We start from the raw sequence: 19,650 nt of genomic DNA on the forward strand, positions 1-19,650 counted from the left end.
AAACAAGGCAACAAATTATATACCAGTTGCTTGAACTTTACACGCGTAAACTGGAAATGAATGAATGCTGTGTCAAATGTATTTGGTCGCTGCTATGTCATGGGTCAGTAATTTGACGGACTTCAGGAGAGGAAGAAGAAGACGAAGAAGAAGAAGAAGCCAGACTGACTGTCGGTGACATAAACCAATCAGAGAACACTTCACTGGTGCCTGGTAACCAGCGACCAATAGGACGCTTGTGTGTGAGCGCGGAGAAACTGATTGTATTGTGTGTGTGTTCGTCGCGGTATCTGTGTATTTTGCGACGCTAAAATTTAGTTTCAGGATTTTAACCTCCACCCACAATGAGTCTGTCCCTGAGGTAAACCAGTCTGCGTCACTTACTGCTCCTCACGTCTTCGGCACGGCTCATTTCACTGCCAGCAGACAGCCAGAGCAGGTCCTGTTAGCAGGTCCAGCTAGCGTTAGCATGTCTGCCTTCTAGCAGTTAGCTCGCTGGTTGTGTTGCTTACCAACGTCCGTGTACAACGTCGCGGTGTATCACACAGTTTGGCTCAATGTGAATTAGTAAAACATTATTGTAGCTAAGAGTTAATTAGCGTATTGATTTTTGTAATGTATGAGATAGCGTAACTGTTAGTAATTTAGTACATTATTGATAGTTTTTCTAGTACTTCATGAATTGAATTCGTGATAATTCACGTAGCTTTACCATAACGTGTTTCCTGTGAATTTAACGCCGATTATTACCGTTTAATGTTGTTATAATGTCTCCCATTGAATGACAGCTAAACTTGTGTTGTGCCGAATGTGTCTCATCAGATTGCGTGGCCACTTTTTATTCTGTTCTCTACAGGCAAACCAGTACATTAGAGTTTTATTTTTAGTAAGAGCTGCTTTAAGCATATGTTACAGTATAATGAAGTTTGTGCAGCAGTAACACTGTCACATATGTTGGTGTAATGTTGACGTGGCTTTCCAGGCCTGAACTTGCAGCAGACAAAAACAAACGCAAGAAGAGGAGAGAGCTCACTGAGGACCAGAAACATGAAATCAAAGAAGCTTTTGACCTGTTTGACACTGACAAAGACAAAGAAATCGACTACCATGAGCTGAAGGTGAGCAGTGAAGGACGCTTGTGACAGAAAAGGGGTTGTTTTACAAATATGTTGTTCAGGTGGTCTAATATTATGCTTCAACAGCCAGGCTGTTTGTTGTTAAACAGAATACAGCATCTCATCCTGATTCTGATTGTGTTTGGGTTGTCATGTTTACATGGAACATGTACAGTGTCCAGGGACAACATGTCACTGAACCAGCTGAGGTTGAGTCGGGTGGTTGAGGTGTAGAGACGTCGTGGACGTTCCTTCACACAGATAATCATGTCAGAATCATGAACACAGGGATACAAACAACCTGGTTTCTCTAAGTTCCATGTGAACCCTGTAAACACACTCATTGATTACATTTAGGATTAAGTTGTTCCCTTTAAGTGTACTTTATTTCACAGTTTTCAAATCCTGACAGGTGGCGATGCGGGCACTTGGCTTTGAGGTGAAGAAAGTGGATGTTTTGAAGATTCTCAAAGACTATGACAGAGAGGGAAATGGCAAAATAACATTTGAGGATTTCAGTGAAGTTGGTGAGTTTCCTTCAGAGAGATGTCATGATACATGTGACAGTTAAAGTGGCTGATAGGAGGGGATGAATCTGTCGTTATCCTTCATAAATCCTGAATGTGTTCACATGTTTCTACAGTGACCGATCGCATCCTGGAGCGAGACCCGAAGGAGGAGATCCTGAAGGCCTTCAAGCTGTTTGATGACGACGAATCAGGAAAGATCAGCCTGAGGAACCTGAGGCGAGTCGCTCGAGAACTCGGGGAGAACATCAGCGACGAGGAGCTGCGCAGCATGATCGACGAGTTTGACGCTGACGGAGACGGTGAAAGTAAGTGATCGACCTCACAAACCTCATAAGAAGGAGCCAAAGATATGAAACAAACACTTTGTACTGTACTGAACTGTACTGTCTCGTACAATGAAAACCGATAGAAACATTCACTTATTCAGTGTAATTGAGCATTTTTTACTGCCTGAAGTAGCACCAAATATTTGCTTCTTTATTTGGAAACTGTCTTTTAAAACAACGATTTGTTTCTGCTGTCGTTGGGGTTCTTAAATCTCTCATAATGAATATTCTAACATGACAAAGTTGATTCTCTGTCAGTATTCCGTTGTGTTAAGCCCCCCTTTGTGTTCCAGTAAACCAGGAGGAGTTCGTCTCCATCATGACCGGAGACTCATGATGAAGAGCTTGGAGTCGGTTCGATGGTCCATGTTGAAGTTGAGTGACTGAACATCTGAGCGTGAAGGTGAAGGCGTGAGTCGGCCTCCTGTGGACGGCCTGACTCGAGGTGGTTGGTACTTGATTCATTACATTAGAGCAGCAGGTGGTTGCCTGTCACTCTTTACTGAAGATGAAGCTCTTTTGTTTGTTTGCTGTCGTGGACTTTTACGTGTTTCTGGCTGTCACATGATGAAAACTGCTGGGGGTTCAGCTTTTCTTAGTCCTTCTTGATGTGACTCTTTGATTTTGTACGTGTTCTTATTTAGTAGAAAAAACGAGATACTTCATATTGTAGATGATCATTTTCACTGGTTGTCTTTTCCGTTTACGTAACGTGAACGTTTGAATGTGCTATTTATTTTGAACAAAATAAATCTGTTTGCTGGGAGCTCTTTTTCAAACACTTAATAATTTATGATTTCTAGCATAAACTTCCCTTGTGCCCCCCCTCCACCCAACCCCTGAAACCCCAGCATGCAATAGGGGGTGGTCCATCGAAGACACACACAGGTCAGTATGAACAACTGTCTTTACGTGTCTGAAAGTACATTGAAAAGAGATGAAAAACGTTTTTCACTGCAGGCACATCGTTCAGTAACGTGTTGGGGCTTCACAAACTGACACACACACTGATTTTGTTATTTTGACAATGATGGAAGACGAGTTTTTCCACACGGCGCCACCATGAGGCAGACATTTGAGGGTTTTAGTCTGGACAGCTGTGGGATGATTATTTAGTCTCTCGTGGTATTTGTTTTGCATGTGTCGCTGGTCATTTTGTATCCGTTTTCAGTACTTTGTTGTGTCTTTTTAGTTTTGCACCTCATTTTGAATCCTTCTGCAGTTTCATTTCTCTTTGAGGTACTTTGAGGTTCTGGTCTGGGAGGCCCAGGGCCTGTATCAGTACGCCTGTTTGCCCCCTTGTTTACCTGCCAGGGTCAGGGTGGGATCCACTAGGCATCCCCTTTATTTAGAATGAGCAAATCACCTCCCTCCTAACACCCTTTAACTGTTTGTTGGGGGGGGTGACCTTTTGGATTCAAAGGGGTGTCCATGTCAGCCCTTTGGCTTCACCCCTGTCGTTTATCAAGACTGTATATAATATTTACTGATGTATTTTATGTCCACTTGTCTGCTTTTAAACGCTGCAGCATGTCGTCATCCCGCAGCCTTCCTGCTGTACCTCCGCTGTCCACCAGAGGGAGTCACTCTCTCTTCTTAAAGCCGACGCTCGTGGTGACACTGAGCAGCAGATCAGAGATCAGCCAGTCGTTTTCTGTTCACTTCCATCATGAGAGTCACTTTCACCCAAATCAGAGCAGAGAATCTCTTTGGATTAATTTCAACCAGTCTTTGTAAATCCTTTTCAATTAGCTGAATTGGGTAAAGTAATTATTTCCAAAGTGAATAGCAGCGACCATTTGTATAATTGGTGAATGATGAAACTGCATCCAGTGAAGAGGTGCTCGGGGACACTTTTAACTTGTCTCCCATATGATGATAAATGTGTTGACATAATGAAGCCAAAGCTACAGTCACACACACTGACCACAAAACCGGTTCAGGCGGATCCTCGTCAGCTCCCTGTTATTTGACTCCCCGCAGACCCTCACATGTTGGTTTAGACCAGTGCTTCTCAATTATTTTCTGTTGCGCCCCCCCCCCCCCCCCCCCCACTCTCCGCCGCGACTATAAATAATAGTAATAATAATATGTAATAATATGATGCTAACAGTGCTCGCTGGTTTACTGAAGTAGCATTCACAAAGCGGGATGATTGTTGGCAATATTCGGCACGTTTTGGCTGAAAAATCTCCAGCGGCTTATCAGCATGATTGGGATGTAATGTCTTCAAGTGACGCCTTCATTTATTTGTCTTCATGCTGTCCGCTGCCAGCATGTTTAGACACAGTAAACACACCGGTCTGTCGTCTCCCACTGCTGTCACAGTGAAGCCAAGCGCTACATATGCTTCGTCATATTTCCTCGAGTTACTTTTGTCTCATTATCTTCGTCTCTCTCCGCCTTTCTTCTCATCCCTGTTAAAAATGTCTTCATGTTGTCTCTTAAGGGTTCGTTTACTGCACTTCATATCGCCTGCTCGGTGCAAAGAAACCGCTACACCATAGAGCTAATACTCCCTGCGCACACTCTGACGATGAGAGCGCCACTGCCAACTACTGTAGTGGATGTGCAATTACACTTTATTCTAATACGGCAAAAAAAGCATGTTCCCCAGGGTCACACGCGCCCCACTATTTGAGAAGCACTGGCCTATACCAACAACGTGGACAGAACCCACCAGGAACATGTATTTTGTATACCAACTGCACTGAAGCTTGAATGCATACGATACGACGTAAAAATGGATTGCTGTGTTGGTTGTCTATGTAGGATATGTCTCTAAGCTTTACATAACAAATATGTGAAAGGCCAAACTTACTTATTCATGGAGTCAGGATCCGAAATGAACGCTCACAAAGTGCCAACAGCTGGTATTTTCCGTTTGACGAGGTAGCCTACATGTTTCTAACAAACAATGTAACAGAAAGTCCATCCATCACTCAGCCTGGCTGGAGAGCCCAAAACAGATATATGTTGTCATATGAGTGGCGCGGCCCCTTAAGAGGCAGAGCAGTATATGTGCGTGTGCATGCAGTGAGCGGTCATGCAAGAGGGAGCAAGCGGGAGATACGAGGGACAGTGAAGGCAGCGGGCGGCGAGTATACACATTTAGATTGACAGCAAGCAATGAAGTGGCCAGTTTAGCAGCCAATGTACAGTATAAGTCACCACTGTGATAAAACACAGCCTGCGGCATCTCAAGACCAAGTGGAGCTGCCCCGTGTTGCTTCCCTAACTGCTGGTACAGTGAAGGGGGTTAACCCTGACGTTAGCAACATCCACTTCGGCACAGGAGGTAAACAAGCCCAGGACACAGCCTGAACTGAGTCACTGAGACAGGTTAGCCCTTTAACAGCTTACTATGTTGAACAAATACAACAGTTACTGCACATTTCCAGGCCCCAAAAGGTTTGAACAGCCATCTTATTAGTTGTATTAGTTATTATTTTATTATTCTTATTAGTCATTATAAGTGCTTTTATTTCCACATGTTTAGATCTGTGACAGAGAAGTGATGGTGCAATGTGTAAACCTGGGCCATACAAAAATATCTGGCAACGAGAGATGGCACACTCATAGATATTGAGTCAGATGTCAAAATCAGATCAATGGGACATGGAGGGAGTGACATATAAGGGGCAGATTATCAGAGCTCCAAGCACCTATGTTCACAGCTGCACTCATGTCGACACAGTATTGTCATTTGGTGTGCTGTTGTCTGTGTTTAACTTGTTTTTTAACCTTTTGATGACCTGCTTTTCTTCCCAATGTGATAATATGGTTTAAGTTAATAAAGGATCTGGAGTGTTTCATTCAATGAATGAAAATATAACAAAACTTATAACTGATGGGCAGGTCACAAAATATATCAACCAATAACTGACCAATTAGAACTCAAACAAATGTAAACAATAAAGGCTTAAAGAAAACAAAATCCAAACAAAAATGTACAAATAAATTAGTACAAATAACCCAAAAGTAATAAGACGTAAAAGGAACCAAACCCCCGTCAAAAAGCAGGCCCCCCAGGCACCCGTCACGCATAGGACGTGAAGACAAAAGCAGGAGAGACAAAGCAGCAACGGCCCTAATAAGCTAGCTACAGTAGCACCTAATCAAGACAAACACTATTAGTATTGTTAACTACACCATAAACAATGCGGTGCACGCTACAGTACAAACACACCTTGTTAGCAGCCACAGACACACACACACACACACAGGGCTCCAGGCAGCCACCAGTGTTTACCTGCGACCACACAGCATCAGCCACCTGATAGCATCAACCATACTGCAAAGAGAGAGGACACTTACCACAGCCAACAAATGTAGCAGCACATACAGGGGGCACGGGGCCGCACACAAGCAGTCGCCCATCAACACAACAAACCAACGAGGTGAAGCAGCGTGCATCCACACCTTTCGTGCCAAACAACCTCTGACCCGGATGTAACGTGCCGGTGATGACTGGGCCGCAAGAGAAGACCTGGTGGGAGGAGTACCACATTTATACCTGGCACCTCAGGCCACCAGTGGCACTCATTACAAGCAGCGGCAAATTACATAGAGGATAAACCCCCCCATGCTGCTACAGAATGACTGTCCAGGGTCCACACTCATGCAGTATGGGCCACTAACGGCTTGCTGACACTACAGTATGACATAACTTCATGTGGTCGTCCCACGTGGGCACATAGCGCCACCGCGAATTTGTTCGGTTTCATTTCTGTTTCATACTGCGATTACACTACATGACCTTATAATGGATGTGAACTGAGTCATTTTATGAGTAATTGTTTTTCTTCCTTTGTGTGTGTGTGTGTGTGTGTGTAAAGCGTGTGAAATTTTGTTACTTCCTTGGTGCCATGAAAGCCTCTTAGTCGATCAGGCTCAACAGTTGTATTCATCACAGCGCAATACTTTGGCGCCATCTAGTGTTACAATGAGAGACTGACTGCAAATGCAAATCAGGATGCAAATATGGCGTCAATTATAAGATACTGAGCATAAATGTCAGTGATGCCGGTCATTGAGCAGGTTTATTAAAATGTTTTTGAATTTGAATTTGAATTGAAGCCCGCCGAAATATTTTTACGGGTACAAACCGGTTATAAAATGTTTTAAAAAAGGCAACTCAAATTGAATGCGATGTAAAATATATAATAATATTGAAGTGGGTAGATAATATCCTCAAAATCTAATCCAGTGTTTCTAACACTAAAACTGTCATGTCCTGCTGCTACTTTTTCAGTTCCGTTTATCTAATTATCTAACGCTTAATCATAACAAAAGTTATCTCATGACACATTCCCATTAGAGCAGGTCTAGACCAAACTCACTTGTTCCATATATATATATGAAGTTTATCTCATAATATAATATATATGAATATATCTTATATGAACACTCGCCAGGTGCCAAATGCTGGTATTTTCCGTTTGGTGAGGGAAATGATGTAACAAAAAGTCCTCACCGCGTGTTAGTGTCACAAAGAGTTGCGCTGTTCCTGGCTGCTTCCTTTGGAGGAGTTTAGAAACAGAAACGGGAATTCGTGGTGCTTTCAGCTGCACCTCCTAAACTCTGCGTTGACCGTTGACAGTCACTGGCGCCAATAAGGACGCCACAAATCGATACGCAGACGCTCACGTGGGTTATTTAAAATGGGAAAGTTTCTATTTCCTTTTTATTTTCCTTTATTGGAATGTATACACCGGTTATGTCTATCATAACTTTCTTGTTCTTTTACTAGAACAGTCAAATTAAATAATGTATTTTAAAAAATCGAATTGTTAACAGCAAACTACAATATTCTTGAACAATAGTTTCACTCAGTGCAGTAGTACAGCTTCAGAGGATTTATCTTTCACTTTGCTTCCCAAATCAGCCATTTTCTGTCTCTGATGAACTGTTAAGGTCAGTCTCACGTCATTCTTTGTAAAGGCTGCAGGACCGTAAAAGACCACAAGGAGGAGCAACATCTTGTAACGTTACAACTCAATAGCTGCTCTCACACTGAATACAGAAGGGCGAAATGAACAATACATTTTCATTGTGGCAAACCGAGAAATTTCATCCTCGGGATACACTTCAATAAATAAATGAAAGTAGGATTTGGACTCTCTTATAGCATCTTCCATACATCTTTCACCCCCACTGACTGTGTCTTCCCCAAACAGGCAGAGCAGAACTTAGACTACTTAGATGTGGAAGCAAATTTTCTCTCAGACAACCATTACGGTTAAATCATCTACACTATATGCCTACATGAGTTCCACTCTGAAACCTCTGGGTGACATTCATCGCTTTGCCTAAATTCGTCAGAACACTTGTCGTTGTCGTGTGTGCTGAGCTTGAATGGCAGAAAAGAGCATCACTGCCTGTTTATTACTGGTGAATAGCTTACCATTTCATTAATCATTGTTTCTCACCAGGACATTTGGAAAACTTGTTCTGCAGCCTGGCCTCCATAAATTCCATAAAGCTCAACTCTGCCACTTTCCTTAAACCTTATTAAACAGGACAATGGTTATTTAGCCTGCTCTGTCCTTTTCTAGTGTCGGTAGTCGTGTTAAATTTTGCAAATACGTTAAAGAGCAACCAATATGGGATCATTTCCCTTGGGGAATGTCCTCATGTGCTTTTTATGACAGATTCTTAATTATTTGAATCCTCTTGCAGCAAATGTGTAAATGAACTCGTTCCTTACACATTGAGCCTGCCTGTCCCAGTGATGTACATGTTCACCTGCATACACAAGTGAGATCCAAACAGAAGTGGTCACTCGAGACACATTTTACATTTTACAGACTTGAAACTGTCCACTTGTGATCAGATCACAAAGCTTTTTGACAGGATGAGGGGTGAGCAGACAGTCGAGTAATTTGCAATTAATGCTGCACAAGCGGTTTTGCATCTGTAACTATAAGCCTTTCCAGCGAACGTTTTCACTGTTAAACACGTGCAACAAAGGTTGTTGTTCAGAGAAGAGGGGATCAAAATGAATGAAAGTGTTACGGAATTTCTGCCTGTAGTGAGTCAAGAAAAACAAGACTGGAAAGGGTAGCATACACCAAAATGTTTCATCTCAACAAGTTACTTACAATGGGGCTATAACAGTAGGGTTCACCAGGTCATTGTTTGATCACTATAACAGTACACAACTAAGGCTACAGTAAAAGTAAAAGTGTCAACAAGACAACAAAACATGGAATTTCCCTTTTTTGAACACACAAAAGTCACAGTAATGCTGTGGAGTTGCTTCATGGCAATACATTTTCTACAATACATTTCTTGCTGGTTCAATGGTGGAAAGAAATAAATAAAGAAATAGTTAATAAATAATAATAAAGGAGAGAGAAAAAAAGCAAGAAATACAACATCCATCCATCTTCTACAGGCGGGGTTCACCCTGGACTGCTCGCCAGTCAATCGCAGGGCCGACACACAAAGACAGACAACCACACACTCACCCACACACCTGTAGGTAGTCAATTAACCTGATGTGCATGTTTTCAGGATTGTGGGAGGAAGCTGGAGTACCTGGAGAAAACCCACGCAGGCACAGGGAGAACATGCAAACTCCACGCAGAAGGGCCCAGACCGGGATTCGAACCTGGAACCCTCTGGCTGTGAGTCAACAGTGCAAACCACTGCACCACCGTGCCGCCCCATGAAACACAACACTAAAGAGAAAAATAAAACGATCAGCGGCCCAACGGACCACAACTAAACCCAAAGTAAATGAAGGGCATGTTGGAAGATCATTACAACTGAATGCAGAAGATAGTATTTTATGTACTATATTATTTATTTATTTTTAATTATCATTATTATTATTATCATTTTATGTAAATTCTTTATGCTGTGGGAAGAAACCGGAGCCCCCGGAGTAAACCCGATCATTTCATATTCATATTAATCTCATATTTTAGATATATTTTAATGTACATACATATATAAATACATTTTTGTTACTATATTATAATTTATCTATTAATGATTATTCATTTATTATAATTATTATTATTATAGGTTTGTTTTTTTTTTTTCAATTCTTCATTGTGTGGGAAGAAACCGGAGCCCCCGGAGTAAACCCGACTATTTCATATTCATTTCATATTTTAGATATATTTTAATGTACATACATATATAAATACATTTTTGTTACTATATTATAATTTATCTATTAATGATTATTCATTTATTATAATTATTATTATTATAGGTTTGGTTTTTTTTTTCAATTCTTCATTGTGTGGGAAGAAACCGGAGCCCCCGGAGTAAACCCGACTATTTCATATTCATTTCATATTTTAGATATATTTTAATGTACATACATATATAAATAAATTTTTGTTACTATATTATAATGTATCTATTCATGATTATTCATTTATAATAATAATACTAATTATTATTATTATTATGATTATTATCATTATTAATACTGAAAACGTACAAACATGACTGCGAGTCTGTTTGAGATCGCGTCAAACAAAGTCAGAGTCTGTTCGGATGCGCTGAGAAGACCAGCAGCAATTCTTGATCGAGTCCAGGAAACAACTTGCATTAGTCTTCTTTGGGCTCCGAAAAAAGCTGCTCTAATTCGTCCTGTTAGTCCTGGAAAAAACACGCGAATTCCTTGCTCCGATTGTGGAAATAACAGCAGCAATTCTTCCACTGGTCGTGGAAAAGGCACCGGCAGTTCTTGCTTGGACAGTGGAAAAACCATCTGCAGTCCTTGTAGGTGTCCTGGTAAAAGCAGCCTCATTTGGTGTTCTGGCCGTTTCAGAACTATTGTCCAACCCTCTTTTGATTCTGGATAAAACAGCTGCAATCTTTTCTGTGGGTGTGGAAAAGAAATCAGCAATTCTCGCTTGTTTCCTGGCAAATACATTTCTTGCTGTTTCAATTGTGGAAAGACCGCCGGAAATTCTTCTGTGCTGGAAAAAACTGCTGTCATTGTTGGTCTTTTCCGGTAAATAAAGAAATAAATAAGTGATAAAACTGCAGCGATAAAGAGAAAGTTAAAACGATCAAAAATCCAAGCTGGAAGTGGTGCTTGGGCCTTGGCGAAAACAGATGTAATTCTTTCTACAACCCTGAACCAAAGATCCATGATTCTTGCTCGGGCCGCACGGAAGAAGACTGCAACTTTTGTTGGGAAAAGAACCATTTGTTGTCTTTCTTTGTATTTCTTCATACACGCTAGAATTTCGTCATAGGTCACATAAAAAGCAGCTGCAAATTGGGCTTGTTCCTTCATCCATCTGTCAGCAAGCTCATGTGGTGTCAAGTCCTTTCCAGACTTTCCCTCCCTCCCTCCACAAGAGGCAAAGGGGTACAGATGCACAGACATGTAGAGAGCGAGACGAGGGAGTTTAAGACTTTGGCTGCTGATGTCAGTCTTAGAGGTTGCAGAGGTACTGTCCTGCTCTTGTTTCTCTTGCTTATTTTCATCTGGTAGTTGGTTCGGGCTTCTGTCATCATTCTGCTGTAGCATCTTGAGCTCACTTTGGCTGCTGATGTCAGTCTTAGAGGTTGCAAAGCTGCTGTCCTGCTCTTGTTTCTCTTGCTTATTTTCATCAAGCAGTAGGGTCCGGCTTCTGACATTATTCTGATGCAGCATCCTGAGACCACTGAAGCTTCTGTCCTGGAAGGGAGGGAGTTTAAGACTTTGGCTGCTGATGTCAGTCTTAGAGGTTGCAGAGGTACTGACCTGCTCTTGTTTCTCTTGCTTATTTTCATCTGGTAGTTGGTTCGGGCTTCTGTCATCATTCTGCTGTAGCATCTTGAGCTCACTTTGGCTGCTGATGTCAGTCTTAGAGGTTGCAAAGCTGCTGTCCTGCTCTTGTTTCTCTTGCTTATTTTCATCTGGTAGTTGGTTCGGGCTTCTGTCATCATTCTGCTGTAGCATCTTGAGCTCACTTTGGCTGCTGATGTCAGTCTTAGAGGTTGCAAAGCTGCTGTCCTGCTCTTCTTTCTCTTGCTTATTTTCATCAAGCAGTAGGGTCCGGCTTCTGACATTATTCTGATGCAGCATCCTGAGACCACTGAAGCTTCTGTCCTGGAAGGGAGGGAGTTTAAGACTTTGGCTGCTGATGTCAGTCTTAGAGGTTGCAGAGGTACTGACCTGCTCTTGTTTCTCTTGCTTATTTTCATCTGGTAGTTGGTTCGGGCTTCTGTCATCATTCTGCTGTAGCATCTTGAGCTCACTTTGGCTGCTGATGTCAGTCTTAGAGGTTGCAAAGCTGCTGTCCTGCTCTTGTTTCTCTTGCTTATTTTCATCAAGCAGTAGGGTCCGGCTTCTGACATTATTCTGATGCAGCATCCTGAGACCACTGAAGCTTCTGTCCTGGAAGGGAGGGAGTTTAAGACTTTGGCTGCTGATGTCAGTCTTAGAGGTTGCAAAGCTGCTATCCTGCTCTTGTTTCTCTCGCTTATTTTCATCTGGTAGTTGGTTCGGGCTTCTGTCATCATTCTGCTGTAGCATCTTGAGCTCACTTTGGCTGCTGATGTCAGTCTTAGAGGTTGCAAAGCTGCTATCCTGCTCTTGTTTCTCTCGCTTATTTTCATCTGGTAGTTGGTTCGGGCTTCTGTCATCATTCTGCTGTAGCATCTTGAGCTCACTTTGGCTGCTGATGTCAGTCTTAGAGGTTGCAAAGCTGCTGTCCTGCTCTTGTTTCTCTTGCTTATTTTCATCAAGCAGTAGGGTCCGGCTTCTGACATTATTCTGATGCAGCATCCTGAGACCACTGAAGCTTCTGTCCTGGAAGGGAGGGAGTTTAAGACTTTGGCTGCTGATGTCAGTCTTAGAGGTTGCAGAGGTACTGTCCTGCTCTTGTTTCTCTTGCTTATTTTCATCAAGCAGTAGGGTCCGGCTTCTGACATTATTCTGATGCAGCATCCTGAGACCACTGAAGCTTCTGTCCTGGAAGGGAGGGAGTTTAAGACTTTGGCTGCTGATGTCAGTCTTAGAGGTTGCAGAGGTACTGACCTGCTCTTGTTTCTCTTGCTTATTTTCATCTGGTAGTTGGTTCGGGCTTCTGTCATCATTCTGATGCAGCATCCTGAGACCACTGAAGCTTCTGTCCTGGAAGTATGTCTGGGCTGGTAGAGGTACGATTACAGGTAAATCATGGGGAACAGACTCTGCTGGGTTAGCCCTGGGTAAATTTGTGCCAATGAGGTCCAGTCCAGATCTGATGAGGCGACCAGCTTTTGAAGCAGCCCAAGGGACAGCAACAAACGTCAAAACAAAGATGGGCATGTTGGCAGATCTTTACAGCTGAACGTAAAAGACCGTCTTCTATGTACTATATCCAAGGGTTGTTATCGAGTCTTAAAGGAGCTGAATAGAGAAGACAGTATTTTATGCACTATATCCACGTATTGTTTTTAAGTTAAAGCGAGAAAGGCAGGAGATCAGTTGATCGAAGTGTAGCCGGTGTATTCGTTAACTCGAAATGAAGTAGATGTGAGTTTCGCCGCTTTATATAATTTCACATCAAAGGACTTGGGAACATCAAAGGACATTAGGTGTCCATCAAAGCCACACCCTACGTTCTAGAATGGCGCTTACGTCACCGGTTTTCCTAGCATTCTTTAAAATCAATGGCGGGCAATTTTGCGCTCGTGGTTCTCTGTTTCTGGATCCACGTTACGTTAAACACTTTGACGTTTAACTTAGCGTTTTTCATTCACGCTGCTGCCTATAAAAACACATCTGACAGTACGTTGGCTAGGAGAATATGTTGGACTATGCAGCGTTATAGTCAGAACCTACCACTCATATAATTATTTAAGCTATAGTATGACGTTTCAACTATACATGCAATACCTAATAGCTAGGCTACAGAACACTGTATTTCGTGGCTATAGTTAGCCTATACCAGTGCTTCTCAATTATTTTCTGTTGCGCCCCCCCCCACACACACTCTCCGCCGCGACTATAAATAATAGTAATAATAATATGTAATAATATGTAATAATATGATGCTAACAGTGCTCGCTGGTTTACTGAAGTAGCATTCACAAAGCGGGATGATTGTTGGCAATATTCGGCACGTTTTGGCTGAAAAATCTCCAGCTGCTTATCAGCATGATTGGGATGTAATGTCTTCAAGTGACGCCTTCATTTATTTGTCTTCATGCTGTCCGCTGCCAGCATGTTTAGACACAGTAAACACACCGGTCTGTCGTCTCCCACTGCTGTCACAGTGAAGCCAAGCTACATATGCTTCGTCATATTTCCTCGAGTTACTTTTGTCTCATTATCTTCGTCTCTCTCCGCCTTTCTTCTCATCCCTGTTAAAAATGTCTTCATGTTGTCTCTTAAGGGTTCGTTTACTGCACTTCATATCGCCTGCTCGGTGCAAAGAAACCGCTACACCACAGAGCTAATACTCCCTGCGCACACTCTGACGATGAGAGCGCCACTGCCAACTACTGTAGGGGATGTGCAATTACACTTTATTCTAGTACGGCAAAAAAAGCATGTTCCCCAGGGTCACACGCGCCCCCCCTGGCACCGCCCCCCCCCCCCCCCCCAGGGGGGCCCCACTATTTGAGAAGCACTGGTTTAGGCGAAGGCCCCCCAGAGGAAAACATCGCCTGCTTTACTTCTCATCCGTCTCAGCCTCCGTCTGCTGCTTGCATGATTAAGAGGTCTGTGGTTGGCTAACCCAATTTGCTGTGGTAATAGCTTGAGCCAATCACACAGTGACGGAGCAGAGGACTCGGCGGTTTTCTCCTGTGTGACTGAAGCTTCTGAGGGAGGCGAATGAAAGTGATGCAGTGACAAAAGGCGGAGAAACACACACACACACACACACACACACACACAGCAGGGGTCGTGTTGCCCAGTGTGTGTTCATGCTGAAGGTCAGCACCGATGTTGATTATCAGAAACTTGCATCTGGTCATTTGTGCAGGGACAGACACCATGACTTGCCCTTGCACTGGCACATGCTCAGCTGTCGGTCCCTGGACCAGAGCAACACATGCTCCAGAAATAACCCAACCCAGTTCCTCCCCAGTTACAACCTCAGAGACGCCCCCCTGTGGTTTCCACGGTACGACTCTGCACGCACACACACACACACACACACACACACACACACACACACACACACACACACACACTCTTTTGTATTGCTGCTTGATGAGACTTCTAAAAATACATAAGCGTGGCGGACCCCGCCAGGGTCTGATTGCTCTTCGGTTAATGGTAATAGCATAGGTTAGCTTAGCCTCCAGATTTAGATGGACTGATGGTCCTGATGTTTTACACTTTGAAGAGTTGGTTTGCTAACTTTGATAACTTCAGCAGCCAGGAGAGTCACTGAAGTACACGAACATATCTACATCTCAGTTTTCTCTCCGGTACGTGTAAGTGATAACAGCAGTTATTTTTCAGATTCAGGTTAGTAACACAGAACATGTAAATCACGATCAAGATAAAACTTTATGTCGTGGAAGACGTGCTCACATGTCCTGAAGTTACACAAGATGCAAAGTCCTGCATTTAAAATAGTAAGAAAAGTAAATATATTTTCTATACTATTTCCCCTTACAGAATATTATATATTATAATGTGGTTAATGTGTATTATTATCTTCAGTGGAGATAATTTTGGTTAGCTGATGACTGACCCTGAGGATCAATAAAGATGTATCTTAACCGGTGATACACATCGGTTTACAACAAAAATAATAATAATAAATAATAAAAATAATAAAAATAATAATAAAATACAACAAATAGTTTATTTGTTGTATTTTATATTTAATTTATTGTATTATTAATCTCAGTCTAAAGGTAAATGAAAACATTGAAACCAGCAGTATTTTCCTACAGTATTTAGAGCGTAAACGTGTTTTTCCAGCACTGGTTGAAGAGTCCAGGCTGTGAGGAGTCAGATATGAGATTCGTCCCTCGTCCGCCCCCCTCTAGCTTTTGTACCGTCCCGTACATGTCAGAGAGGTGTCGTTGGAGTACTTGTAGTGATATCTGGAGGAAACGGAGCTCATTTCTGTTTCCTTTTGTCCGCGTGAACAAACCGTCTCTGAAGCGTCTCGCTGGTAACCAGAGTCACCACCTGTCAGTCATTAGGCCAGTTATGCTGACCATGTGACAACACTTACCCTCCGACCCCTCCTGAGATGGGGGGACATGGGGGGTGGAGGAGGGGTGGAGGAGGGGTGGAGGCATTGAACTGACTCGCATCCACCTACAACCATCGACTGCCGGCTGAGAGGAGACGACGGTGACGATGATGAAATTTGTTAGTGTTGAGGATGAGTGTGAGCTGGGGCTGCGACCTTTGACCCTTCTCGTAAGAGTGACCTCCACCTCCACCTCCACCTCCTACGCCGTGAAATGACTGGCATCTTGAGCAGCTCATCAGATTTCACGTGAAAACATTACAAATTCATTACAAATGTGTAGTTTTTTCCTTTCCTTAACTTTTCTTTGTTATTTTGAAAATTTTATTAGAAACAAAGAAAACAAAACAAAGACTCAACGTTTAAATTCACAAAACATCGCGTAGGCAGCTCCTTGTTGATTATTTGTTGAAGTTATTGTTAATGCAAAATGACAAAAAGACTCTTGTGTGTGAGTATTTGCTGCTTTAATTTTGTCTTCTGTGACAGAAAACTGAATATTTGAGATTTGGACCATGACTGACATTTTTCACCATTTTCTGATAGATCAAACAATTAGGACATTAATGACAAAATAATAATTTAATAGTATAGGAGCGTGTAACTCCCATCACAGCTCAAGCAGTTATTAATTGATTGATTTGTCAGGCGACACAAAATTTATCTGCAGCAGATTTGAAAATCGATTAATCGTTTAAGTTGATTCTTAATGAAAAATGCTAAATTTAGATTTAATTTTTTTCTCCCACTGTAAACGGAATATTTCCGGGTCAGTTGTGAACCTTTTCACAGTTTAACAGACTAATTGACCCAGTGTGCGATAACATTACGCTCTTTTTCAAACAAATTGATGCGTAAATGGTGTCGTTGTTTCGTGACTTCCATCATGGCGAAGGTATCCGAGGGGAGCGGGCACGGACACGAGGAGGGAATGCCTCGAGACATGCTGTGGATCGTGGACTATGCCTGGCACTTGGGCGAGGATGGATTAGTTTACACTCGCTCATGGCTTTCACAGTAACTTTATCTGCCCGGCAGCACAGCTTCAGCGGCCGGACTGAAGGCCAGCGACGTCTCTGAGTCAGAAACAACTCGTATCAGAGTCGCTGTGCCAAAACTAACGCAAAATTATTGTTGATTCATCGTTAAAGTCATTTTATTTAATAAGAGGCTTCAGTTTTGGCTCCAAATGAGAATGTTAATAATAAACTTAGCAGAACCAAAACATTTTAAGACGTCGCCTGAAACTTTGGTCACATTTTTCACTGTTTTCTGGCATGTTTTAGATGAAATGATTGGGATAATTGTTGATTAATCTGAGGGGAAGAAAGCATTTAGATCCTTGACTGAAGTACAAATACCACACTCTTACAAGTCCTGCACTGAAAGAGTTCCGACAGTGAAAGTATGTAAATATAATCCGGAAACTGTAAGGTGCTGAAGTACTGTGAAGTACTGTGTAAAACCTCACAGTCCGAGGTCCAGTACCTCAGATTCGTATTTAAGGTACAGTATTTGAGTAAATGTACTGCGCTGAGGAAGTCGGTCAAATGAAGAAGAGGAGGACAAAGAAGGACGTCTGAAGACCTCCAGTCATAATATTTTCTCTGCACACATCTGCTTCTCTTCAGGCTGAGCTTCGTGTTTATGTTTCTCCAACACCTTCATCCGACTCCTCCACCTTCTGCCTGCACACACTGAAGGCATGGATGCACACGGGCAAACACAAGCTCGCAGTTTTACACACTCTCACACACACACACACACACACACACGTCCTGTACACGCAGCGTCATTTCACAACCAGAAGACTTTGAGTAACATGATGCAAAACTACTAACTGAAATATCTGAAAAACAGTCAAGTTTAAAATAAGTCAAAGCAAATTTCTTCTTAACTTTTCGCGTATCATTTAATGCCAACCACATAAAGCTTTTCAGGTGTCATTTTTACACCTGACCGTCACAGAATAAATATCAGCTGACATACGATGGACTCGAACGTGTGAAAACAGTCATGTAACCCCACTTCGCCGTAGTAATCACGACTTCGGTCTGTCAGGAGGAAAGGAGGAAGTGTGGTGACGTTACTATGGAGCCACAGGATTGGCGTAGGGTGGAGGCCGTGGTGGCTGGATGGGTCAACAAAACTAACAAAGAAGAACGCTGTTCGTTTCCTGTCAGCGTTGGCTTCCTTTCCCGGTGACCACGAGCGTCCTCTAACCTCAACAAAGTAGTAATTCCAACGCCAAAACACACAGTCCACCCACCAGGCACAAATGTTGGTCAGTAAGTCTGTGGGACGGCGGCTTGTTCCAGCCTCTAAACCAGAACTACAATGATTTTCCTGACAGCTTAACTCCACCATAATTCAATTTCAGCCCATGTTTTGCCAGCTCCCTGAAGACAGAGCGAAGTACAAACAATCACTGTTGGCCTTTTCCCCACCTTCCCACCTCTTTTCATTTCCTACGCCTTTCCTCCCTTCCTCAAGTCTAAATGGTGCAGACAGGAGTCTAAACATCTCTGGGAGGGGGTAAATGAACAGCATATTTCTTTTTCAGGAGGAGGTGAAGGATGGATGCAAACCAACGGTGGGGAAATTAAAACACGTAAATTTAACACACCAGAACATTTTCCTTCGAGCCCAAACGCCAACATTCTGCCCAGCGTCTCTGTCTCTGTGTGTTGTAGGACAGACATCATGCGTAAAATTTATTTTCAGGTGGAATTATCGTTTACGCTTCAACTGTTTCCTGTCCATCAGCAGGTTGTCACTGACTGAAACTCATTGACCTACAGCAGTACAGTTCCTGGTAGCTGCTTTTAGTGCCATGACAAAATCAACTGGGCACCATCTTTGATTTGGACCCGAGACAAGTGTTCTGGGTTCACTGTGGTCTGCACCAGTTGCTGTTGACAGTCAGGATATAAAATACTGTGTTTACTAGATGTTTAAAGTGCTTTGAATTAAATACTGAATAAAATGAATTCATGTTATGTGAAAGGCTGACTGAGCTTTTTAGACTTGATCTCATCGCTGCCATGTGGTTCGTTGTGAGCCAGCCGAGTAGCTTTTTAATTTTCTCTGGCCTTTGCTGTCAATTCATTCAATGAAGAACTTCCCATTTGTTCCTCTGCAGAAGCCAGCAAGCCACCAGTTAGCAAGCTAGTTGGCTAACAACGCCACACAGTTTATTTGGATGGTGCAACACAGCTAACAGCATATAGCGTCCTCCATTTTGGACTCTTTCATTCAAAGCATGTGTCTGACCGGTTTGTGTGTTAGCAGTTAGCTCGTCATAAACAGCAGTTCATCAACTAGCACAGCGAGGAGTCTGCAAGCTTTTTGAGCCAACATTAACCAATCATTTTGTGACAATGTGCAGCTGAATTTTGCTAGATCGTTGACAGTTAACTAGCTGTAACTTTTGTTTTCCTTTTAAAAGAAGATAGAAAGGTTTTTTGTTGAATGAAATGAGTCCTGAACAAAATGTGAGCAGGCAGCTTAC

General features: G+C 42.6%; 2 protein-coding genes across 9 annotated transcripts; one reads left to right on the forward strand and one right to left on the reverse strand.

The window, feature by feature from the left end:
• The first annotated feature begins 198 nt into the window (after positions 1-198).
• Positions 199-3,997, forward strand: cetn3 (centrin 3). 2 transcript variants are annotated; one of them, XR_006841878.1, is made up of 6 exons: positions 199-361; positions 983-1,118; positions 1,528-1,642; positions 1,759-1,950; positions 2,265-2,419; positions 2,775-3,997. XR_006841878.1 is itself a non-coding variant. In XM_046375436.1 (5 exons), exons 1-5 carry the CDS (start codon positions 345-347, stop codon positions 2,306-2,308), a joined length of 504 nt encoding a protein of 167 aa, XP_046231392.1. In that variant the 5' UTR covers positions 199-344; the 3' UTR covers positions 2,309-2,737. The 2 variants fall into 2 exon arrangements, 1 of the variants encoding a protein (XP_046231392.1); XM_046375436.1 differs by lacking the exon at positions 2,775-3,997 and having other exon boundaries at positions 2,265-2,737.
• Positions 3,998-10,129: 6,132 nt separating this feature from the next.
• On the reverse strand, positions 10,130-13,849 carry LOC124052060 (uncharacterized protein DDB_G0290301-like). 7 transcript variants are annotated; one of them, XM_046375967.1, is made up of 3 exons: positions 12,994-13,849; positions 12,107-12,831; positions 10,130-11,944 (listed from the first exon to the last, which is right to left on the reverse strand). In XM_046375967.1, exons 1-3 carry the CDS (start codon positions 13,241-13,243, stop codon positions 10,415-10,417), a joined length of 2,505 nt encoding a protein of 834 aa, XP_046231923.1. In that variant the 5' UTR covers positions 13,244-13,849; the 3' UTR covers positions 10,130-10,414. The 7 variants fall into 7 exon arrangements, with proteins under 7 accessions (XP_046231923.1, XP_046231924.1, XP_046231921.1 ...); XM_046375968.1 differs by having other exon boundaries at positions 10,130-12,202; positions 12,365-12,831; positions 12,994-13,847; XM_046375965.1 differs by having other exon boundaries at positions 10,130-12,076; positions 12,203-12,831; positions 12,994-13,846.
• Positions 13,850-19,650: the final 5,801 nt, after the last annotated feature.

The sequence above is a fragment of the Scatophagus argus genome, chromosome 20 (assembly GCF_020382885.2).
Source record: "Scatophagus argus isolate fScaArg1 chromosome 20, fScaArg1.pri, whole genome shotgun sequence".
Classification (NCBI taxonomy): Eukaryota; Metazoa; Chordata; class Actinopteri; family Scatophagidae; genus Scatophagus; species Scatophagus argus.